This window comes from Syngnathus acus, chromosome 11, assembly GCF_901709675.1.
Source record: "Syngnathus acus chromosome 11, fSynAcu1.2, whole genome shotgun sequence".
Classification (NCBI taxonomy): Eukaryota; Metazoa; Chordata; class Actinopteri; order Syngnathiformes; family Syngnathidae; genus Syngnathus; species Syngnathus acus.
The window spans coordinates 504451-529524 of NC_051096.1; the positions used below are offsets into that span (position 1 = coordinate 504451).

At 45.7% G+C, this 25074-nt stretch overlaps 2 protein-coding genes across 4 annotated transcripts in view; both read right to left on the reverse strand.

Annotated features, from left to right (window-relative positions):
• The window catches only part of znf704 (zinc finger protein 704), a 65595-nt gene extending 62365 nt beyond the window's left edge, over window positions 1–3230 (reverse strand). For 2 of the 3 annotated variants that reach the window (XR_005099386.1, XM_037264007.1), the window contains exon 1: window positions 2236–3228. Coding sequence is in view for 2 of the 3 variants with exons in the window: in XM_037264007.1 (XP_037119902.1) it covers window positions 2236–2511 (276 nt within the window). In the remaining variant the exon portion in view is untranslated. Of the gene's footprint in view, window positions 1–2235 lie in introns of all 3 variants that reach the window. The other variant, XM_037264008.1, reaches the window with a different exon arrangement.
• Window positions 3231–4341: 1111 nt separating this feature from the next.
• On the reverse strand, window positions 4342–24699 carry pag1 (phosphoprotein membrane anchor with glycosphingolipid microdomains 1). Its single transcript, XM_037264082.1, has 7 exons — window positions 24423–24699; window positions 8881–9106; window positions 8707–8761; window positions 8117–8213; window positions 7869–8041; window positions 7163–7558; window positions 4342–5735 (listed from the first exon to the last, which is right to left on the reverse strand). The coding sequence occupies exons 2-7, from the start codon at window positions 9060–9062 to the stop codon at window positions 5442–5444; spliced, it is 1197 nt and encodes a 398-aa protein (XP_037119977.1). The 5' UTR covers window positions 9063–9106; window positions 24423–24699; the 3' UTR covers window positions 4342–5441.
• Between the last annotated feature and the right edge of the window lie 375 nt (window positions 24700–25074).

The following is a 25074-nucleotide window of genomic DNA, read 5'->3' on the forward strand; positions in this document are numbered from 1 at the left end:
ATGCATTACTCCACTTGAGTCCACAGTCAGGAGACTGGCCCAGGGGTGTCAGACTCCTTTCCTCGGGGGCCGAATCCCTACATGTTTTCCAAGTTTCCCTCGTTAAACACACCTGATTAAATTGATTAGTTTGTCCTCACGTTCTACAGGAGCCCGATCAATTGAATCAGGTGTGTTTAATGAGGGAAACTTGGAAAACATGTAGGGATTCGGCCCCTGAGGACTGGAGTTTTGACACCCCTGGACCAATTTCAGCCGTACAAACACAAATAATATTTACTGCATATACAGTCAAACCTCGGTTTTCGACCACAATCCGTTCCAGAAGGCGGTTCGAGAAGTGAATCGGTCGAATTACGAATCTATTTTTCCCATTACAAATAATGGAAAAAAATGTAATCCGTTCCAAGACTAAAAAACGCCTTTTTAAAGCATTTTTTCATTCGAGCATTTTTGTCCGATCGCGCAACTGCAGCGCACCGCCGAACGTGCAACTGCACCGCACTGGTCGCATTATTGCGACAGAGCCGAAATTTAGAAAATGTTTTTAAAGTCCTGATGTACTTTCCAAAATTTAAGTGGACCTCAGTGCGCAGGGAGCTTAATTTGGTCCGATCGCGCAACCGCAGCGCGCCGGCGCTCATTGTCGCATTGCCTTAAGAGCGCCTTTGTGTTTTAGGATGGCTTTACTGCTCCCACTTGCTTTCTTTGGAGGCATGATACAATCCTCAAAGTAACGGAAATACAATAACGAACAGAGTCAGTCGGCATTCAGGCCACGTGGTCGGGTTTTCTCGGGTCCTTTCGGCTCATCTCGCGAGGTTCAACATCAGACTTTTGTTCGACAACCGAAGCAAAAAAATCTCGAATTTTTCGTTCGAATTCCGATTTGTTCGAGAACCGGGACGTTCGAAAACCGAGATTTGACTGTATTTCTCTTTGACGTGCACAAATTGTATAAATCAAATAAAATATTGCTAAATAATTTGAAAGCATCTCACTCAAAAACAGGCCACATACACTCCATAAGATAGAAGTGAGCCTTTAACGCCGCAAGGAGGCGGTATTTTTGCATTCCTTCAAAAGTAAGGCTATTGATCTTTGTTTGGTACAACTTATAATTATTTTAAGAACCTTGAAAAGTTAAATATAAAATTAATTCCCGGTCCTAGTATTAATCCTCAGACAGGACAACTACAATCGAGACCCTTGAAACACTACCTTGCAACTAGGTGAATCATGACGAGAGTACTTTTAGGGTGCTTCAAATGAATAGACGACCTGTTTGTCCATTTGTAACAAGTGTCAGTTGTAGTTTTCTATAAGTTGTATTCAAACGTGGTTAACTCTTTTTTTCCTTGTATGACAATTAATAATGCTAAAATTAAACACATAAGTCAAAATGTCAACAAGACGTGGTCAAAATAGCAATGGGCTGCATTGGGCATTGTTGACATCGTGCCATGTTAACACAAAACACAACTAACCGCTGTTGGAGAAGACAAAGGGGTAAATGTGAGTTGCGTAACAGCAAAACACAAGCAAAATGTAGTAATCAAGCGAAATGTGTGCCATTTTATCCACATGGGATGATTAAAATCCAACATCCTGCTTCAAAACTCGTGAAAATGTGACGAAATTACAAGCTCCAGTGTTTGGCTGTTTGCATCATGGCATGTGACAAAAAGAAAATCAACAGGCAAACTTATGTTATGTGGCAGTCTGAAGCACACGCAGCTGACTGCAAAACACGTCTTTACAGTTAGACTGCAAAATGTGCGCCATTTGGTGTTCAACGGGACAACTGACAACGAGTAATTGATTGCAATAGCTACGAAAACCAAGCTCAAATGTCCTGTTGCTGTGCATTGTTTACGTCACGCCATGTGACAAAAACAACTAGTATGTGCATAAGAGTGAATTCGTCGTCATCTTAGGCTAAATGGGACGCTTAGAACGGAATCGTCGCTTGCAACTTTGCGTCAAATGTGAAAAAGCGGAGGCCAGCATGGGTCCAAACGGCTGGCTGCCGTTTGTTTGCCTCTGCTCGGGCGCCTGCTCGTGCTAAAAAAAACACGGCGCAAGCCCACAGTCGAGCCCCTTTCGTCCCACATTGCGGAACGTCACCAAATCCTCATGACATCCTGCCTTTTCGCACTGGCCGTCAACGCGCCCCGCGGAGGGTGCGCTTGAAACGGCCACAACAACAACCCCGGCCGCCCCCTTTGCACGCACCTTCAAGCTGGACTTGAGTGGCCCCTTCGCGTGGTTCAAGCCGGCGGCGGTTATCTCGTCCTCGGCAAACTCCTTCAGGCTGCCGTCCGGCAGGAGCACCGTGTAGACGCTGCTAGTGTTTCCGCCGCGCCGAGCCCCCGCGGCCGCCGCGTCCTCGGCGCTTTCCTGCTTGACAGCCTGGACCTCTCCGGTCACCGGGGCGCCGTCGCCGGTCGGGCTCGACGCGTACACACGGCTGCCAAGGACGGAGCGCTTCACCAGACGCCGGTTGTGCATTTTTCTACGCGGGTGTCCGAAGCAAATTTACCAGGGGGCGGGGGGTGAAATATTTTTCTTTTCTTTTTTACAGCATGAAGCGGCTCGGCTAGTAAACGTCAAGGGGCGGCAGCGGCGGCGGCGGGAGCCCTGACAAAACGTCCGGAAGCGGGAACATACTCGACGGACTCGACACTCCAACGAACGCCGTCGTCTTCGCCAACTTCCACGCTGAGGACAAGACAAACAATTCTTCCCACGTACAAAACCGGCTGCCGATCTTCTCTCTTCTCTTTTTTCCTCGCCTCGACCTGTTTGTTTTCGCTGCTTGCCTCGCTAGCTGAGAGGGAAGTCGGCGAGAAAACGCGGAGCCGGCCGAACCGCAATGTTACGTGCATACGATTGAGAAAAATGGCTACTAGCCGGTCCCGCAACCTTCTTTTCGTCGACGAGTTCGCTTCTAATCGTCGGGCTCAAGGCTCGCACTCAACGCCATTCGCTGAGGTTCATTCACAGGAGCCAAAATTGTTTTAAAAACATCCCATGCGGAGCATTCCGCGTCCAGTTGCGGCGTACTCCAGTCCGGACTAAGCTGTAGCTTCAACCGGCGGAATTCTGCGCGTAAACATGTGCGGTCCCGCGGTAGAGACGCTCCGCCATTGGCCACCGGAGCACACGCCTCCATAAGCCCCCCTTTCTCTTTGCATTCAAAACAATGACCCAAGGAAGGAGAAGAAGCGGGGGAGAAAAGGAAGGGGGGAAATGGAGAAGACATACACACTTTATGCTTTAACCCAGTTTGTAAACGTGCAGGCTACTTCTTGTGTGTCACGGGATTTACCAAATTACCACTTAATAGGCAAACACCAGAGGGCCCTTGTTTTTGTCAATGTAAACAAAGCAGACAATTCATGTGGGTTTCAACCCAATAAAGTAAATAAAGGGCCCTTTAGGGAGTTGAAGGGTCATATTGGCTTTCAGTATGTGTGCGTCTACCAAATTGAGGAAGTGATTCTTGGGACGTGCATCCACCCAGAGTTAGGAGCAAATATTTTAGGGAAAATAAGTTACTTAAGTTGTACAAAACTTTGGAGTTCAATCTGCCAGCGTCATGTGAGATCTAGAGTTCAGCAAACCTAAATTCACTTTGGAATTTGACCAATAACATTTTGGTCAAAATGTGCAGGAATTTGAGAATTCTAATCTCTTTTTTAATTAACGCGACAGCAGACCCGTCAGGCTGTACGTGTTTATATTTACTCAAATAGCCACAAGTTGAATCATTCAAAAAACATATAAGTTCAAGTTCCAATGATCATCACACACACATCTGGGTGTGGTGAAATTTGTCCTCTGCATTTAACCCAGGGGTCTCAAACTCCAGTCCTCGGGGGCCGCATTCCTACATGTTTTCCAAGTTTCCCTCGTTAAACACACCTGATTCAATTATCAGGCTCCTGCAGAACGTGAGGATGAACTGATCATTTGAATCAGGTGTGTTTAACGAGGGAAACTTGGAAAACATGTAGGAATGGGCCCCCGAGGACTAGAGTTTGAGACCCCTGATTTAACCCATCCCCATGTGATTTTGATCCATCCCCTGGGGGAGAGTGGAGCAGTGAGCAGCAGCGGTGCTGCGCTCGGGAATCATTTGGTGATTTAACCCCCCAATTCCAACCCTTAATGCTGAGTGCCAAGCAGGGAGGCAATGGGTCCCATTTTTATAGTCTTTGAGATGACCCGGCCGGGTTTTGAACCCACAACCTTCCAGTCTCAGGGCGGACACTCTACCACTAGGCCACTGAGCTGGTACATAGAGGAAATCTGCACAAAACATCATAACAAAAAACAAAAAGTACCATTCATTTTTAAATTAAAGTACCACAAAAACAAAATGTACCAATACACTGTAGCATTTTTTTCCCCCACACACGTTTGGCTACTAGCGCAAGGCATGTAACTAACCATCGGACGCTGCCATTTGCACACGCACGTCAGTGCTCTTGTTATCATGACAATATTTAAAAAATAACAAATAAACACAAGCGTACTATATTGCCGTAGGCAAAGCTGGGTTAAAATAGTGCTTTCTAGTAAGTATTGTTGTGCTACTAAGCCTTAATTGTGCAGAAGAAACAAAAAATACTGTACCACGATTGTAGACCTTGCGCTTGGACAACATCAAGGAAGCAAAGCCGATATAAGGTCAAGATCACATCGAAATCATCTGCGTTGATCATTGCTAAGAATAACGTCTGAATTTAGCATCCTGTCCAAACGAATGAAGTTGTCAAAAAGTCAAGGGAACGCGTACCAAATATTTTCCTTCAAGAAAAGTCAGAAATAAATAAACTCAGGAAGATGCCCACGTGGGAGTGCCAGGAAAAACTTGATAATGAAGCGCATTGACGACACGTGGCTGGCGTGTGCTGTGTCATCTCTAGACAGGTGAGAAAGTCACGTTTGAGTGTTGGCGCTGAAGGGTGAGCTCTCAAGAGGGTTGCCATGTAGGCTGGCTGCTCAAAGAAGAAATTGCGGCGGGCCCAAGTTGGAGGGGAGGACACGTCCCTGAAAGTTATTGTTGCCGCTCCGGAATGGTGACAAAACTTAAAGGCCGGCGCATCAGGTGGCCCCCGAAGGAAATGGTGCCAACCCTAAGTTGCCACTAAGACGCCACTTTGAATCTCGAAAATGCAGATGATCTTGATATGAAAGGAACAAATGTCAGGTTGCAGTTTGGCGTTCTTACCGGAATGGCCTTTGAGACATCTCGAAATCCGCGCCCACCTCAGGACCCCTACGAATACTTCAAGAGCCTTCACGTCTCCTTTGAAATGCAACGAGTGAACGTCATTTGGAGTTTTTTGCTACTGCTACCGGGTGGCTAATAGTACCGATGACAGTGTACCAAAAGATCCCACGAGAGAAGGAGGATGGCGATGATGGGTCGCTCAAAGACGACTCGGACCTGAGTCTCCCACGCTCTCGTAGTCTGGTTCCGAGCCATCCATTCCGGGGCGCTCCTCGTCCGAGGTGTCGGGGATGTGGATGCTTTCATAGCCCGGGTCGCCGCCGTCCCGGCCAGTGCCCCCCACCGGCCGGGCATAGACGTCCGTCACGCTGGCGTAAAGATCCCCGGACGGCCCGGCCACAATCAGGCCTTTGAGCTCGCCGATGCTGCTGTAGTCGTGGCTGGCGCTAACGTCCTGCGCTGCCGTTGGTTCCACGTCGGAGTGCTCGCCAGACTAAAACACAAAGGCAACATTTGGCAGATTAGCCGCACGAGGAGCCACATCTGCTAACTCGGCCGGTTGGTGTGTAAGGAAGCATGTTTGTGGTTGGCGGATGGCAAACCGTACAGGAATCTTATTTGGTAACTTAGTTGCTTGTTCTCAATACTTTGTTGTATAAAGTTTAACCCACTTAAAATGTGTCAACGTTTCAACCAAAGGGGAGTGCAGAGGAGCCCCTGGTGGGTTCTCCCACCGTGGAGCCTGCTGTCTGATCTTCTGTCATCGTTTTCATTGTTTGGTGCTCGCCTCGAGCGAAGCGCTTCCGTCTGGGGAAACATGCGAACAGATCGCATTTGGGATTTCGGGTTGCCTTTTCTGACGGCACCTCCCAGTGAGCATTTAGAACAATCCTCTGGCCACAAAGTCTCTCAGGAACCAACGCCATCAGGTGGAAATTGCTAATTTACCATCTCGTTTCCACACTTTGCTCCATCATGGTTGAGGCAAGTGCTCGAAGCACCGGGGGGCGGAGGAGGAGCATGTGAGGATGATGATGGAACGATGACACGAGACCCGGGCGTAACCCATCACCATCTTCAGGCGACGTGACTTATGAACACGTGATGACTTTTTTGGATCTTCCACACATCGTGCAGCTCTGAAGGCTTTTCCGTTTGGCTGCTAATTTGGCAGTGTGAGCCCCTCCTACTGGCCACGAGTGTCATTGCTAAGTCGTGAACGCGGTCAAGCGCATTTGAGCAATGCAGTTGTGAGCAGAAAAGGATCCGTGTTTGTTAACTTTGCTTTGTGGCAGAAGGAATCCTGCTGGGTAACTTACACGTAAGATGCCGTAGGATTACGGCAGACACGTGTGAATGACGCTAATCTGATTAAACTGAGCTCACCGGACAAGTCATCATGCGTCACCAGCAATGTCATTTATGCTGACACTTATTATCCTCACTTCATAACAATGACAACAGCGGTGAAAGAGAAGCACACATTGTGGAGTGTGGAGGCTGGGATTGTGACGCCGGCAGTCCTAGGAGCCCATTGGTTGGCTCAACCTAATTTCCTAAAAGGCCCATGGGCGAGGCTGGGGTCTGAAACTGCCAGGCTGGGCTGCCCTTTGTTGCCGCTCAATAGCGATCGGGAGACAACGCGTGCACTTACCGTACCCCCGCCCGAGGGCATTTACATACAGCGCGGCCACGCCGGCACCTAAGCCGAGCCGTCATCCATCATAGCACCAGAGTAACTGTCACTGGGACCGAGAGCGGCTGGACAAAACAAATCACTCGGTGGTCGCACACGAGTGTAAAGCAAGGAGAGCTGGAAGGGCTCGGGGTTAATCTCAAATCGGCCCAGGGGGTGGACAAGCAGCGCAATAAGACGCAAACACACGCATTGTAAAGCGCAAACGGCCGACGCCGACTCACCTTCCCATTGTGCGGCTCGGGCCTGACATGTCCGTTCATCAGCATGTGCCGGTTCTCGTTTTCATCCAGAACTTTCTCTGGTAGCGGCGGCGGCAAATCTTCGGGTTCCTCCTTAAGCCTGGGAGACGGAACACCGGCACCTTGGGACCGCCGTTTGGCCTCCAGGTCGGCACTGTAGCGGCTCTTCTTGTTGCGGTCCACCGAGGCGTACTCGTGTGGGCTGCCGGCGTGGCCTTTGAGGAGGGGCGGAGGAGGGGGGGTGTTCGCAGGAGATGGGCCAGCGGTACCGTTGGGGAGTCCCAGCTTCTTCGGGGGTTCTTTGAGCTCCTTGACTGTCTCGTAGAGGGAGTCCTCGACGCTTACGTCGCGGGATGCTGTCGACATGTCGTTCACCACCTGAATTTAAAAAAAGAAAAAAAAGTGAGACGTTTTACTGGAAATGTTACTGAGCACCAGGTTGCCATGAATTTCACAAAGAGCAACATGTCTATCATATCTATTTTTTTGCAGGTTCCAAAAAAACTGTTGTGAATTAACATATTGTAAAAATAAAACAAAATGAAACAAAACGAAAAAAAACATACTGAACAGATATAATTCCTTAAATATACATATTTAGGTGCTACACCCTGACACATTATTATTATTATTATTATTATTATTGTTTTTATTCTCATGAATAGAATACTTTTTTAAAATGGATGACCTCGTAGGTGCTGTCCCTCGAGGTGGGCGGGGCAGCGTGCCTGAGCAGGGGGCCACTGGGCGGGATGCTGGGCAGCTGGCGTCCCTGCGGACACTTGGAAGACCTGCGCTCCAATTGGCCGGAGGTTATCTCCTCTGAGGCCTGGGGGCTGCTGGCTTGCGTGTCTGTGAGGACTTCACAAATGCATGTGGCAATTATGTTTGCAGCTTCCCAATTGGTCGAGAATGAGCCGAGTCGCCGTCACGTACTTGTGCCGCAGGTGAGAGGTCCGTCATGAGAGCTGCTGACGCAAACATCTGTCACCGGACTGTCGGCCAACCGGCTGACCATCTCTTTATCCGACGCCTGGAAAGGAAATTGACATCGTTGGCCGAATGGCATGAAAGCCATTTGAGCTTTCATAGGATCAGATTGTTATCTTAAAACTAGACCACAGCCACGCGTGCTTCACTTGATTCATGTTCCTACACATGTTCTGTCTCCTCTGCTAGCTTCCGTGTCAAACACAAAGTCAAATGTCAGGTCTGTTATGGCTGCAATGTGTCAATTTTGGCAGAGTCTCTGTGCGAAAGTGACTAATGCTAACACTGGAGACGACTGCCTTTTTTTGGTCCTTGTTGACCTTCCGCAGAGGGATGGATGCAAAAACAGACTGTGTGGGGGAAAAAGCGACACCCAGTGGATGCAAAAGGCATTGCAGCTCCACTCTCAACGTCATCTTCTAGCTTAAACAAGCCAGTCTATTTTTTCTTAATAATACACTTTTAATTAGAAAGTACACTTTTAATTAGAAAAAGATGAAAATTGTTTTTGTTTCTTCATTTTGAAGTGTACTCACAGCATCCATGAGGACTCTGTCGCCTGCAGGATGCCCGACGGCTGCTTTCTTCGGCCTGCATAGATTACCAAAGGATGGATGTATTTCAATCACAATTTTCAAGGAGAGTCTTCTCGGCGGACGATGTAGGTGTGCGTGAAGAAGATGTCATCTCCCATCCTGCGTTGTACTCACTCGCGGCAACCGGCACACAACAGCAAGAGCAAGGACACCAGCAGCAGGGCGACCAGGGTGCTGAGGGCAACCGGTGGGGCCAGCTGGGCGCCACCTCTGCCCAGCCAGGTCACCGCCTGGCCCCCTGCGCCGACCAACGGCGCCTCTGGCCCCCACCACACGCCGCTCAACAAGGGGGCCATGACGCATCACATCAGGGCAGGGCAGCGCATTGGACAGGCACCAGCTGCAAAACACAACAGTTTAGCTTTTTCCTCCCCACATATCTCTTCAAATGAGATACAAAATACACAAACAGTGCATATTTGTTGTTGTGCTAGGGAGAAAAAAAACATTTATTTATTGGACAGCATAACATTTGTCACCATAAAATTATTTTGTTTTTAGTATTTAGTTTATTTATGTATTCATATTTTGATTTCTTGACGCATGCAAAGCATAATTTCTATATTTACAAAATTCCACCTGGCGCAGCGTGTCATGCGTGCCAGGACATTCTTTGACAGCCATAACGACTTGTTTGAACAACTTGACATAGGCAGAGTGCCATCAGCGTCACAGAAAGGCCGCGATGGGAGGCGGATTGAATCCAGCAGGGGGCGCCGGTACAATATCAACTATTGCTTTTTTTTAAACTGCTTGAAACGTAATCCTCCCATGAGTGATTTACTTGAATGCGGGGCAGGATAAATTGTGCAATTTGTGAGGAATTGCTGCCGTGCGAGGACGCCGAACACCTGTCTGGCCTCATTGGCAAAACAACGCGCCCGAGAGGGAAAAACATCAATCGTGCGTGTTCTTGATGACTATTCCCAGCTGGCACGCTTATTTATGCAGAAAGTATATTCACTGCATGCCAGAGCCTCTAGGCCAGGGGTCTCAAACTCCAGTCCTCGGGGGCCGCATTCCTACATGTTTTCCAAGTTTCCCTCGTTAAACACACCTGATTCAAATGATCAGTTCATCCTCACGTTCTGCAGGAGCCTGATCATTTAATCAGGTGTGTTTCATCATCATCATCATCGGTTTAAAGTCCGTTTTCCAGGCGCCGCTGGGTTGGACTGGATTCTCAATATGGCTTTCTTCCACCGAGGATGGTCCATGGCCATCTCGTGGTTGAGAGTCCTATACTGAGAAAATTTTTGGAGCAAAACCTTTTACAGCCGGATGCCCTTCCTGACACCAACCCAAGGTGTTTAATGAGGGAAACTTGGAAAACATGTAGGAATGCGGCCCCCGAGGACTGGAGTTTGAGACCCCTGCTCTAGGCCAAATCGATGTCAGGATGTCAAAAGGCTACACACAAACCAGAAAGGAAATCATTTCAGTAGCAACAACGTCCGATGGAGTAAAAAACACAATCGTATGCAAATGGTTGAATATGACGCTAAAAATTAGTAAGGAAAAAACATTTTAAAAAAAGTAACACCAACAGGTGGCTCTATTAAATGTAACCATGAGACAGAATAAGGTGCTATAGGAAAAACGCGAATGTGGAAAACAAACCACATCTGACACCCGGACCACCAACACTGGCACCGCTCAGGGGTGCGTCCTCTCCCCACTGCTCTTCTCTCTCTACACCAACGATTTCTCCTCAGGTGACTCTCCTGTGAAGCTCCTGAAGTATGCAGACGACACCACTCTCATCAGACTGACCCAGGACGGTGATGAGACTGTGTACAGACAGGAAGTGGAGCGGCTGATCCACTGGTGCAGCCAAAAGCACCTGGAGCTGAACCCGCTCAAGACCGTGGAGATGACAGTGGACTTCAGGCGAGACCCTTCACCACTTTCACCCCTCACTATCCGCAGTAATACTATTCTCTCCACAGACACCTTCAAGTTCCTGGGAACCACAATCTCTCGGGACCTGAAATGGACCGGCCACATAGACTCTGTCCGGAAGAAGCCCCAGCAGAGGCTGTACTTCCTGAGACAGCTCAATAAGTTCAACCTGCCGCGGGAGCTGCTGAAGACGTTCTACACTGCCTTCATCCAGTCTGTACGCTGCACCTCCATCACTGTCTGGTTTGGATCGGACTCCAAACAAGACAAGCACAGACTGCAACGGACAATCAGGACTGCAGAAAAGATAATTGGAATCAACCTCCCATCTATCCAAAACTTGTACCTGTCCAGGACCAGGAAACTTGCAAGGAACATCTCTACAGACCCTTCTCACCCAGGTTGCAGTCTGTTTGAACTACTCCCCTCCGGACGGCGTTATAGAGCTCTGTACGCCAAAACCAGCAGACACAGAGACAGCTTCTTCCCCCAGGCTGTTGCTCTGATGAACTCACACCACTCTTAGAGTCTCAGAGTCATTGATGTGCAATAACATCCTGCTCTCCACACCTTTTTTGAATTGTCTACACTGTTTGTACTGTGTCCTCTCTGCATCCATTGCAGCCTGGTGACCCTGAGCAGACCGCCGACCATATAATCAACATCTGCCCCTTATATGGACCACCCTCGGAAGCCAGCCTCTTCGACCTAGGGCCAGAGATGCGGGCATGGCTACGCAACACCGAGTTGGACATCTGACGTTACACGAAAGAGAGAGAAGCAGCCTGGTCATCCTGGAAGAGGGACCCGCCCATCTGTGCTCTTTCTCAAGGTTTCTCATTTCCCCTAGCTGGAGTTTTGAGTTTTTCCTTGCCCTCCTGGGAGTTTAAGATCAGGGGATGTTTGAGAATATTTGTCATTTTTCACATGTCCTGAGTGTTGTTAGTCACCTGAATGTTGAACAGAGGCTGTGATGTACCGAAGTCAAATTCCTTGTTTGGCACGCTCAAACATGGCGAATAAAAACTCTTGAATCTTGAATCTCTTGAATCTTGACTCACAAAATGCTAAGGGGCGGGAGGGTTATTGACCCACTGCAGTCCCAGGCGTTACTTTTCTCCAGTTCAAGCCATGTCATAGAATTCAAGCATTTGTAGCCTGTCAGAACGTTGGCATTACTCCCCGCTAACCGTGCTCCATCAACTCCGACTCATTTGCCGACCCCCGATCCGCCCTCGCAGCACCCCGTCCGCCCCGGACTGGGGTAATCCCCTGGCGACCCAGAAAGTTCCTTATAGAGAAGGTGGCAATTCGGGCTGGAGGATGAGCTGCACAACAATGGCGGCAGCAGGCATACATTATTAAAAGGCTCCCCAACAAATAGGAAACAGATGAATAACTTTAGGTTTGTCTACACGCAGATGAATTACAAAGTGCCAAGTTTAAAGCCACACGGGGGCGGTAGCGTAGGATGCCATCAAAGGGGTGGGGTGAGGGGGGGGGGTGCTTTGTGTCAGGCTTTTCCAACGTGGCTTCTTGGAACTTTTTTTTCTTGGGTTTCTTGACATTCACGTCAGTCAAATGTCACGTTGTTATTTTTATCGCCACAAGGCCACAAGCACATCCAGGGAAGGGAAGCCATGTTGGAATTCCCCCGCGGGCTCTTCCTGCGTTCGCCTTACAAAAGCAGCAACGGAAGCGAATATCATCGCACCGGGCTGACGTTTGCTCGTTGATTCAGATTCAAAGGAACAATGAAGCAGAACCGCGGCTGCCGACAGTAAAGCGACGAGCAGGCGGGAAAACAAAAGTCACGGGTCAAAGGAAAATGCTAAGAGTTATTCAAGAATGCCTCCACACAAGCAAATGATAAAATGAATACGGATCCGTCGCACTCTCTCAAGGCTGCTGGAGTGACAGAGAGGCTTTGCTTTCCTTTCTCGCGTCTGTCCGGGCAGGTGCTAGGAACGACACAGAAGAGGAAAATGTCTCCTCCAGAAAGAAGCGAGGCTTTTACAAACAACACAATGAAATGTTTGTGTGGCTGGTGGCGCACTTCCCATCCCATTCGGACACTTTGGATTTTGCCTGAGGATGCTCGTGGACACTGTCCCTCCCTCCCTCTCTTACACGCCTGGGGGGAGAGGGGAGGGGGGTGCCGACTCAGCAGGATGTCTCCCAAAACAGACCAATCGCCTTATTTCCTGTCTGCTGAGATTCCTTAAAGCAGCGGGCCACACTCCTTTTTTTCTTTGAATGCAAACCCAACGTTATGCCTATCAACCTTTTCTTCGCATACATTTGTTGACCTCTGCCGAGAGCAAAGACCTAACGTTTGAATGACTATGTAGCCAAGATACTTGTGTTTCTTTATCGTGCAAAGGGGAAAAAAAGAGTACCGTATTTTTCGCACTATTAGGCGCACTTAACTTAAAATTTATTCAAAACCACAGTGCACCTTATAATGCAGAGCGCCTTATATATGGATCAATTGATGAATTTGTTGATCCATACTGGCTGTACACAGCGCTCTGCCAAGTTGTTTCTGTACATTTTAGTACGACTAGTAAATTACAAGGTCGCATCGCTTCCCAGCATTACAGCAACCGTGGTCAGGGGCGTCACTGAATAGCTGTACCCGCAAGGCTATTTCATTTCAAAATAGGCTGTTCCGTTAATATTTTCGAGTATGTTTACGGATCAATATGCAACGGAATCATAAATAAGCAGCACCAATGTGTTAAATCGGTCTTTAGTCAGTTACAATCACTTTTATGGGAGAGAGTTTGAGAAACATGAAGGTTTACAGGGGGCCGCGATGACACTTTGCTGAGCCTCATGGGAGTCTGCGAGCTGAGGCTCATGGTAGTTTGCGGGTGGCTAATGCTGATAGCTGCTGATAGCTGCTATACGCACGAGTCTCTTTCATTTCAAAATAGGCTGCTCCGGATTAACGGATAATGTTTCGAGTAAATTTACAGATCGATATGGAAGGGAAACATAAGTAAGCAGTACCAATGTGTTAGATCGAACTTTAGTCGGTTCCAATCACTTTTATAGGAGATAGTTTGAGAAACGCGATTGTTTGCTGAGGGCTCATTGGTTATTGTGCAGTTTTTGTATATAAAGTTTGACTGAATACCTCATTGACTGGTTTATGAAAGAAGAAAGTTTAGGACCATAAAAAAATTTGTGGGGTTGCTGGACCAAGAAGACAAAGCATATCACTTTCATACAGAAAGGGAGTTGGACTTTCCCTCATTGACTGGGTTGACATTCCCTTTAGCACAGCACCATCTAGTGGATGCATACTGCAACCCTAGTCAACCTCAGTTTGATGCAGTATAGCTTCTATTTTATGCACCTTTTAATCCGGTGCGCCCTATATATGAAATAATTTCTGAAATAAAAAATTCAATGAGGGTGTGCCTTATAATCCAGTGCACCTTATAGTGCAAAAAATATGGTAAATTGAAAGTAACTTTTAGGCCAGCTGTCACGATTTTGGAAATGATCAGTTCATGGCTGATGTTTACAACGTTGACTTGCACAACCGTCAGGGCAAAACATGCTCTGACGTTCCCCGTCGTGAGGTCACAATTTGCGGAGCTTTGACAGTACATGTCCAATGACTCGGCATGCCATCAACATTCCCCAAATGCTTGAGCGTCTTCCACCTTTCATCATATGAGCCGCAAGAGCGCTTATCAGTTGCTTCCGCTTTGGTATTAAGAGCTGTCGCGATTGGCTGCGTTGCTCGCTACCTTTAGACACGCAGATACCCAAAAGAAAATGCATACTGCTACTCTTGGATATTAAAAAATTTTGGGAGTAACAATTTGGACGGGTAAGTCTTGATGTGGTTTGCCTTTTCGCAGTGAGGTGTGGAGGCACAATAGCTGCGTCAATTACATTCATTGCATTTCATCATAGGCAAATGATTGAGTTTGCATTGTGAGCAAAACAAAATTATTTTGTCTCTTTGTTCAAATGTTTCAGTTTTTTTCTGGTCTTCGAGATGGAAACAGATGGTTGGCTGTGGCGACCCCTGAGGGGAAAAGCCGAAAGGAGAAGAAGAAGTTCACCGATTATCAAACAGATGGTTTGCTGTGGCGACCCCTGAGGGGAAAAGCCGAAAGGAGAAGAAGAAGTTCACCGATTATCAAGCCCGAAACTGACTGTTGCTTTTGACGACATCGGCTATCGCGATTAGCACTCGCTCCTTCCAATACGCACAAATTACATCAAAACAGAGAAATTAAGTGTTCAAGTAGGGCAGCGGAGCAAACCTGGGGGGTATTCCAGAAAGCAGGTTCAACATACTTTGAGTCTGTCCCTGAACTCTGAGATGGGAGACTCTGAGTATTCGGTTCCAGAAAAGCTGATCTAAGTTAGTTCAATCAACTCTGAGTATGTTCACCAGTTACGCGCGTGCACAACTCCTATTAAAAGCCATTATCAATTGAGCCGCGATACCACGAGTCACCATGACAACTGATGAAAAACAGATCACCTTATTTTACTTTATTGATCCTTATGCAGGCCTACGGCGAGTACGAACATATTTTTTTGCCGCGAATCTAATACGGCTGCAGGAGCAAAGAAGAGAGAGACATCATGGGAGGAAATTGCTTTTTTTTATTATTTTTTATCGACGATCAATTAATTCAGGAAAAGACGGTCGTCCCGGTCACGTGACATGTTTCCCCAGTCGAGCCCGCAAAGCTAGCAAAAATGAGTAAGAATTTATTTTGAAAAATATTTTAAAAAATGGCAATTCTCTCCCAATTATATCCGTCGGTGCAGGTCAAGACGCTCGTCTCGGTCACGTGACATGTCACCTCAGTCGAGCCCGCGAAGCAAGCACATATGAGCAAGAAACAGAGATGTTTGGAAAGCTTCTTTGGAAAGGGAAAAAAGCCCAATGAGGAGACGGAAGAAGAAGAGGCTACGACTTCTAAGAAAAGGAAAGCTGCATTTAAAAGAAAATTTCTGGAGTCCTACTTAAAATATGGATTTATCGCCACAGGTGACTCTGACGCGCCAAGCCCACTGCATAATATGTGGCGACAGGCTCGCTAACGAGGCAATGAAACCTTCAAATCTGCTTCGGCACATGGAGACCAAGCATCCTGTATTAAAAGACAAACCTTAACCACTTCGGGTGTCATTGTTTCCGATTACGCCTAGATGGGACCGGCTCGTTTCTGAGAAACAAGCTCAGTGCTCCCACTAATGCAACGTAATGGTGAGTTTTATTTTTATGTCGTTTATACCGTAATTTTCGGACTATAAGTCGCACCGGAGTATAAGTCGCACCAGCCATAAAATGCCCAAAAAAGTGAAAAAAAACCATATATATGTATATAAATCGCTCCTGAGTATAAGTCGCCCCCCCACCCAAACTATGAAAAAAAACCGCGACTTATAGTCCGAAAATTACGGTACTTGTTTTTATGCCAGTCGTATCATTTTATTTCATCGTATTTATTCATTTATTATAAATGTATTATTTATTAATATAAATGTACTATTTATTAGTACATTTATATAAAGGCCGGTCCGCGAAAATATTTCTGACACGTAAGCGGTCCGTGGCGCAAAAAAGGTTGGGGACCACTGGCATAGCCCATAGTTATGAATTTAAGTGGGAATGAAATCTTATTTTCATTTAGATGCAATTCAAAAGAAGAAAGAAATGACTTGGAAGCAGCTCAAAATAAAACATAAAAACATTAGTCAAAAAGGTCAGACCTGTTTTGCTAGGCTGTGATTGCAACTCACATTGATTTTAATTTTATTATTTTAAATGGACACACGCTAATAAACAAGGTCAGTATTAATTTAAACTAAAATATTAATTCGGTGGCTACTTCAAATAATTTAAACCCCCAAAAAATATTTTCCAATGTCCACTCAGTTAATTCTACACTTTGTGGATTAATACTTGACACAAATGCAATTATGTTTTATACCTACTGTAGTCATTTAAAATGTGACGCTGTAGCCTACACCAACACTCACTAAAATACTATTTTAAAACAAACGCTGAGTTCCACTCAGCCAACAGAAAAAAAGTAATGCTCTGCATCCCCGATATTATAAAGAAAATGCCATTTGAAAAAAACTGTGCTTTGCATAAAGGTTGCTCTGATATTAGTGCTCGTTCGGGGTGTGTGGGAATCGAACTCATGATGCCTGCATACAAGACTGGCGAGTGTACCATTACACCATCAGGTTCCACGGCAAGTGAAGGTTATTGAGATAAATTATACTGTTAAAAAAACCCAGTAGCGCTCGAAAAGATATTCTTCTAGAAATGATGAAACATCTCATCTGGGTCAGAAGATTCTCTCGCGACGTAAAGCGTTTCAAATTATTACGGCTTCCATGTCAATCGGATTTTGAATTAACAGCCAATCCATGATTAACTGCTTTCTTTGTGTGGGAGGAGACAGATTGAAATTGACAAGTGAATTTCCCCGCTGTGGGTTGAATAAAGTTCTATCAAATTCCGGTTTTCTTATAGTGACTTGCCAGGGAGCAGGTTATGTTCACAGAGTACCGTATTTTCCGCACTATTAGGCGCACTTAAAAACTTACATTTTACTCAAAAAACCACAGTGCGCCTTATAATGCAGAGCGCCTTATATATGGATCAATTGATGAATTTGTTGATCCATACTGGTTGTACACAGTGCTCTGCCAAAATGTTTCAGTGCGTTTTAGTACGACTAGTAAATTACAAGGTCGCATCGCTTCCCAACCTTACGGCAACTGTGGTCAGGGGGCGTCACCGAATAGCTGTTGTACCCGCGAGGCTATTTCATTTCAAAATAGGCTGCTCCGTTAATGTTTCGAGTAAATTTACGGATTGATATGGAAGGGAAACATAGGTAAGCAGTACCAATGTGTTAGATCAAACTTTAGTCAGTTCCGATCATTTTATAGGAGATCGTTTGAGAAACGCGATTGTTTACACTTTGCTGAGGCTCATGGGGGTCTGCGAGCTGAGGCTCATGGGAGTTTGCGGGTGGCTAATGCTATAATAATAGCTGCTATACGCACAAGGCTATTTCATGTCAAAATAGGCTGCTCTGTTAATGTTTCGAGTAAATTTACGGATCGATATGGAAGGGAAACATAGGTAAGCAGTACCAGTGTTAGATCGAACTTTAGTCAGTTCTGATCATTTTATAGGAGATTGTTTGAGAAACGCGATTGTTTACAGAGGGCTCATTGGTTATTGGCTAGTGGATGCATACCGCAACCCTAGTCAACCTCAGTTTGTTGCAGTATAGCTTCTATTTTATGCGCCTTTTAATCCGGTGCGCCCTATATATGAAATAATTTCTAAAATAAAAAATTCAATGAGGGTGCGCCTTATAATCCAGTGCGCCTTTTGGTGCGAAACATACGGTAAGTTACCGCAGTAACCAGGAGATTGTTTCAGGCCAGGAGTCAGTTACTATGTAACCAGGCCACCCTGGCCTTGCCCACACGTGCATGTTCACACCCACACTCAAATGCATGGGCACAAGCAAAATGCATTTGTGCACACAAACATGCACACAATCATTCTTTGGGTTTTGTTGTGGGTGGTACCGGAAAAACAAATCCAAATCTCTAGAATGAGGGCGAGCAAAATAATCAAAAGGTCCCTCTGAGTCTGACTGTCTGTCTGTGTCCTGAGTTGGCCTTTCCCATGCACTGCTGCCTGGACTTGTCTTGCCAGTATACTCTGCATCTGCTGGGAGTGTCAGAACAACCAGCATAATTATATTATCGACAATAACACATTTAATCAATATCAAAAGAATGATATGGTTAAATAGATGCTTTTTTTCCAAATGAATAGAATAGAATAGATCTTTATTGTCATTGTCACACATGTACAACGAAATTTAAAAAGTGCCAACCGATCAGTGCATGAAAAAAAAAAAATTTGAATAAATAGAATAAAAAGATAAACAAAATACAAGCATTCATGCATAGTCATAGCCTATTCAATCCCATGCATTGATAGATGACTGTCTGTTCTTTATCTGTCAGCTGCTCTGACCTAGTACTGGTCCTACTGTCTGAAGCACCAAAACTGGCAATATTTCCATCTTTCCATAGGAAACATAGACATATATTTTAATATTAATTTAGCCAGGGCCAGTTAAAAAGTTTAGAGAAATGTGCATGTAAGAAAGAATAACAAATGACTCTTCAACTTACAAAATCAACTAGAACTACCGTAAATTCCGGACTATAAGCCGCACCGGATTATAAACCGCACCAGCTAAAATTGGGGGATATTTTAGTTTTTTTCTTATATAAGCCGCACCGGACTATAAGCCGCACGTGCACACGCGTTTTTTACAAAGAAAGACCGTTCACAGAAAGCCTTTTTAAAGTTTTAATAACATACTTTAACATGTCTTTCTAAACATTGCCTGTGACGCAGCAGTAGTACCGCAGCAACACGGAAGTGTGCACGCGAGTTATTAACAAAGAAAGACTGGACACAGAAAGCTTTTTTAAAGTTTTAATAACATACCTTAACATTTCTTTCCAACGCGAGTTATTAACAAAGAAAGACTGGACACAGAAAGCTTTTTTAAAGTTTTAATAACATACCTTAACATTTCTTTCCAAACACTGCCCGTGCCGCGGCAGTAATACCGCAGCAACACGGAAGTAACACAAGACTAATAGGGCTGGATTAAAAAAAACATACCCGGTAAAAGTCACTGAGACGCGGCGGTAACACAGCAGCAACACGGTAGTACAGCACCAACAGGGCTCGTTAAAAAACATACCAGTAAAAGTAAAAAAAGAGCTTCATCGTCTTCATCTTCCTCCTGTGCACTGAAACCATCGAAGTCTTCCTCCTCAGCGTCCGATTGGAATAGCGTTAGATATCCTTCGCCTCACACTTTCTCAGTCTCTCTTTCGTCGTCGCTTTTATGCATTTCTTCGAGTGTGATGAGGGTCTGTTCATGCTAATTTTATTCATGCACGAAGCGCTAAATTACATTAAACTAGCGAGCGACACGTACAGCTCCAGAGTAGACGGGACCACGAAATAAAGAAAAGGGTGACGCAAGACAATGTCATCAACATCGACTGCCTTTAGCTTAAAAGCGGCATCATATGCATTTCTTTTGTCCCCCATAATGACGGTTTGTGTATAAAAGCTCCCTTTCAGTAATGTCCGTCTTGATCTCTTCTTCGTGTGAATTATACGCCTATCAAAACACAAACTAGCACGTCTTCTTCGGCGCATTATCTCTTCTTCGTCTGTCTCTTCTTATCTCCCTTCGGTTGCCATGGTGATACTTAGTGTTGGCAAAGCTTCAGGGGAAGTCGCTTCCATCGTAGATGATGGGCTTTTCCATGGTCAGATGATAGAAGACTTTCTTGGAGATAAATCGTGAGAAGGAGTTGTCGAAGATGAGCGCGTAGGTTCCCGGCCGACGCACTTTTAGCTGTCCCTGAATGGTCTCTTTGTGAGAATTGCAGCGCGTCAGTGGAATGAGAACCTTTGATCGCTCCAATTGATCATCAGCATTTTCCCGGTAAACCACACTAAAGGAAATGCTTTTTGGTTCCGAAGAAAACATCCAGCCGATGCTCGGCCCCGCGTCAGCCACCGCAACGGTCACCACGCTGTAACAGCTGGATTTGATGAAGAGCTCCCACGAGCCGTCGCCAAACTGGGAAATATCCTCGATGCTGAGCGGGACGGCCATCGTGAGTTCTCCGGACTTGAGAAGGTTGATTTCCGAATCCTGTACAGTGGCAACGTTCTCCTTTGGCTCGTCAGGGGCTAATTCTCCTACGCCTATATTCAGGGATCCGGATGGCCTTTGCTCGTGCTCTGCCTCAAATTAACCTTCTGAATAAAATGCATTAAAAGTTCACGTTCATTACAACTTGTTTTTGGTGAGCAAAATGTCAGAAGAATTGAATTTAAATGCTGATTGATTGGGTTTTAATACAATGCAGATGGTCCAAACAGCGCCACTGCTTTGTGTAATCTCTGAGTCACATGGCAGAGTAAGAGAAAGGGTTTAGAGCCCTTTGACGCAGGTCACCTAGCGTGCATTCCTACTAAAGCTCATAATAGTCACAAGCAACACAGCCAGAATAAGCAGCAGCCATAGTAGTGTTTCAAAATAGTATTTTTGTTGTTGTTTTTTTCTTCAAGATACCGCAGTGTATAAAAGTGATCAAGTCATCACAAAAATCACGAAAAAATCCTTATATAAGCCGCACCTGACTATAAGCCGCAGGGTTCAAAATTTTGGAAAAAAGTCACGGCTTATAGTCCGGAATTTACGGTAAATCTAACAATAAATTAGCAGAGGGACAGCCTTATTACATGGCAGCGGCACATATGCACACACAACACATGCAAACTGGCATGCATACACGCGCGGGCACACACACGGTTTTTAATGGCACCGTGTGTGTGTGTGTGTGTGTGTGTGTGTGTGTGGGCTGAATAAATCCGTGACTTTTCTGCATTTGGCCGCGTCCTCCTCCAGCGCCTTTCTTTTTTTGTCCCTCTCCCTCTCTACACCGCCTTTCCTCTTCTTTTTACCACATTTGAAGTCCATTATCCTCACTTGCCCCGCTCGCAAGCTAAACACACCGCAGCAGGGCGTGGCAGTAACTGACCCAGAGTTTAAGTTCCCTCTCTTTCTGGAACAGATAACTCAGAGTTTCCCTCGTTTCCGGGGTAACTAAATTACTCAGAGTTTTCACATAACCTGCTTTGTGGAATACCCCCCAGTGTTATGTCACACACACCAGTGGTCCCCGACCTTTTTTGCGCCACGGACCGGTTACGTGTCAGAAATATTTTCGCGGACCGGCCATCCATCCATCCATCCATCCATTTTCTGAACCGCTTCGTCCCCACGGGGGTCGCGGGTGTGCTGGAGCCTATCCCAGCCGTCATCGGGCAGTAGGCGGGGGACACCCTGAACCGGTTGCCACCCAATCGCAGGGCACACAGAGACAAACAACCATTTGCACTCGCACTCACACCTAGGGACAATTTGGAGTCTTCAATCGGCCTACCAAGCATGTCTTTGGGATGTGGGAGGAAACCGGAGTGCCCGGAGAAAACCCACGCGGGCCCGGGGAGAACATGCAAACTCCACACAGGGAGGGCCGGAGGTGGAATCGAACCCGCACCCTCCTAACTGTGAGGCGGACGTGCTACCCAGTGCACCACCGAGCCGCCCGGACCGGCCATTAAATAAATAAATAGTACATTTATATTAATAAATAATACATTCATAATAAATGAATAAATACGATGAAATAAAATGAAATAAAATGATACGACTGGCATAAAAACAAGTATAAACGACATAAAAATAAAACTCACCATTACGTTGCATTAGTGCACAGGTGTCAAAGTCAAGGCCCGGGGGCCAGATACGGCCCGCCACATCATTTTATGTGGCCCGCGAAGACAAATTGTGCATCAAATTTGTGTCATTACTAGAATTGCAAATTGTCTTCACTTTTAATATCTTTTTTCTAAAATATTTGACCAGTTTTTACTCGTCTGAGTTATTTGTCAGTTTGTTTTGTAGCTTTTATTGTATGTAATATGAGGTGCTCATACATTTATTTGGGTTGACAGTCATAATGGCCCTCCGAAAGAAGCTATGACGACAATACGGCCCGCGAAAAAAATGAGTTTGACACCCCTGCGTTAGTGGGAGCACTGAGCTTGTTTCTCAGAAACGAGCCGGTCCCATCTAGGCGTAATCGGAAACAATGACACCCGAAGTGGTTAAGGTTTGTCTTTTAATACAGGATGCTTGGTCTCCATGTGCCGAAGCAGTTTTGGAGGTTTCATTGCCTCGTTAGCTAGCCTGTCGCCACATATTATGCAGTGGGCTTGGCGCGTCAGAGTCACCTGTGGCGATAAATCCATATTTTAAGTAGGACTCCAGAAAGTTTCTTTTAAATGCAGCTTTCCTTTTCTTAGAAGTTGTAGCCTCTTCTTCTTCCGTCTCCTCATTGGGCTTTTTTCCCTTTCCGAAGAAGCTTTCCAAACATCTCTGTTTCTTGCTCATATTTGCTTGCTTCGCGGGCAGGTGACGTCACGTGACCGAGACGAGCGTCTTGACCTGAACCGACGGATGTAATTGGGAGAGAATCGCCAATTTTTTAAAATATTTTTCAAAATAAATAAATAAATTCTTACTCACTTTTGCTAGCTTTGCGGGCTCGACTGGGGAAACATGTCACGTGACCGGGACGAGCGTCTTTTCCTGAATTAATTGATCGTCGATTAAAAAAATAAATAAAATATATATATATATATATTAGGGGTGTAACGATTCATCGATACACATCGATTAATCGATATAATGCTCTACGATTTATTGGCATCGATGCTAAACGTAAACATCGATTTATATTGCCGTGTTTGACCTTGGACATTAGACGCGACTTTATTTTGAAATCCAGTTCATTGTTGCTTGCTTCCTTTTTCCGGGAGCAGTACGCGGCGCGCTGTGTTGTGAGCAGAGCAGGCACGTGAAAGGGGAGCCGACAACTACGCAGCTCCTGGGCTGGTGCTATGGCTAGTGTCCAAGAAGACGAGGAAATTCGCTCCCCTTTGGGCTTCAAGTCATTCGTTTGGAAGCACTTTGGATTCCAAAGAAAAGATGGCTCAACGGACAATTAAAATTATTGTAAATAAATAGTTCAGTAATGCACTTTAAAGTTAATGGTATTACAAAAAAGAAAGAATATTCATTTTTCTTTACTTATATGAGAAAAAATATAGGAATTTGATAAAGTTCAGTGTTAAAATAAGCACTTTGTATCCTACAATACTCTTGTAATTTCCTAAATAAAGAGTTTGTAGTACCTTGTTGATTTTGCGTATGAATTGTTATAAATCAGGATATTGTTCTATATTTTTTATTTAAAAAAATAAAATAAAAATAAAAATATCGATCGTGGCGCACTATATCGTGATGTATCGTGAATGAATCACAGCAGGCTTTACGATATCGGCAATAATCGTATCGTGATCCTTTGTATCGATATGATATCGTATCGTGACAAAACCCGCGATTTACACCCCTAATATATATATATATATATATATATATGAGAGAGAGAGAGAGAGAGAGAGAGAGAGAGAGAGAGAGAGAGAGAGAGATTTTTTTCTGTGCGGCTAGGCGGCCGGGTACCAAGTGACCCACGGACCGGTATCGGTCCGCGGACCGGGGGTTGGGGATCCCGCACTAGACAATGACAACAATACTGGCAAGCATTACCAGTGTTGACAAGGTTGAAGAGTGGCAATAGACAGCGACAGCTTTTGTGGAAAACTGGTTCGGAGCAGGGAACCCGAGGTCTGCATGCACCGGAATAACATGGGGAGGACATCTTATTTAGAGGGGGGAAATAGCCCACCAAAGTGCATTGAAAACATTAGCAGAACACACCGCACGTTATCCTGTTCCTATCAGTAATGCAGATGTACCTAAACATGTGTCCAGTGTCATAGGTTCTCCGCCCACATTCTTGGCCAAAATGTAAACAGTGCGGTGCGAAGCTACTAAAGATGCGTTCAATGTCACAGTAATTGGCGGCGCTTTTTGCATTCCTAATGAGGAAACGGGCAACAAGTTACTGCTGAAAGCTTGGCACGTTCGTTTTAATTGATTTCGAAGCACTGGCATGCAACTTAAAAAATAAAAAAAACACGTAGCGGTGGTTACCTCACGAGGGTCTTGCAGTTAGACGAAGCTTGCCATTAAACGTCCCCGAGTGTGATGTCGCCTTCCGGTGTAGAAAATGAAGGCGTTGTCGTATCGAGGATGCGTCAGTGGCCGTTCTCAAATTGCGTACATTTCTCAAGTGGAAGAGAAACTCGAAGCCACCCGCCGCCGCCGGATCTGCTACCGATGCTTCCGCCGAGTGTGCCCCGCTGCTGCGCCGCCAGCAGCTCGCCGCAAAGTCTTGTGGGTAATGAAGTCCTCAAACAAAACACTTTTTTAATCAAGCAATTATATTTTCCCAACAAAACTCAATTATTTATTAAGAATTGACTTTAGCCAAATTAATAAATGTAAAGATATTGAATAAAATGAAAACTGTTGCGGCATAAGTAATTTTTAAATAAAACGTTTTATTCTCAAAGTCCATCCATCCATCCATTTTCTGTGCCGCTCTGTCCCCACGGGGGTCGCGGGCGTCCTGGAGCCTATCCCAGCCGTCATCGGGCAGTAGGCGGGGGACACCCTGAACTGGTTGCCAGCCAATCGCAAGGCACACAGAGACGAACAACCATCCGCACTCGCACTCACACCTATGGGCAATTTGGAGTGCTCAATTGGCCAACCAAGCATGTTTTTAGGATGTGGGAGGAAA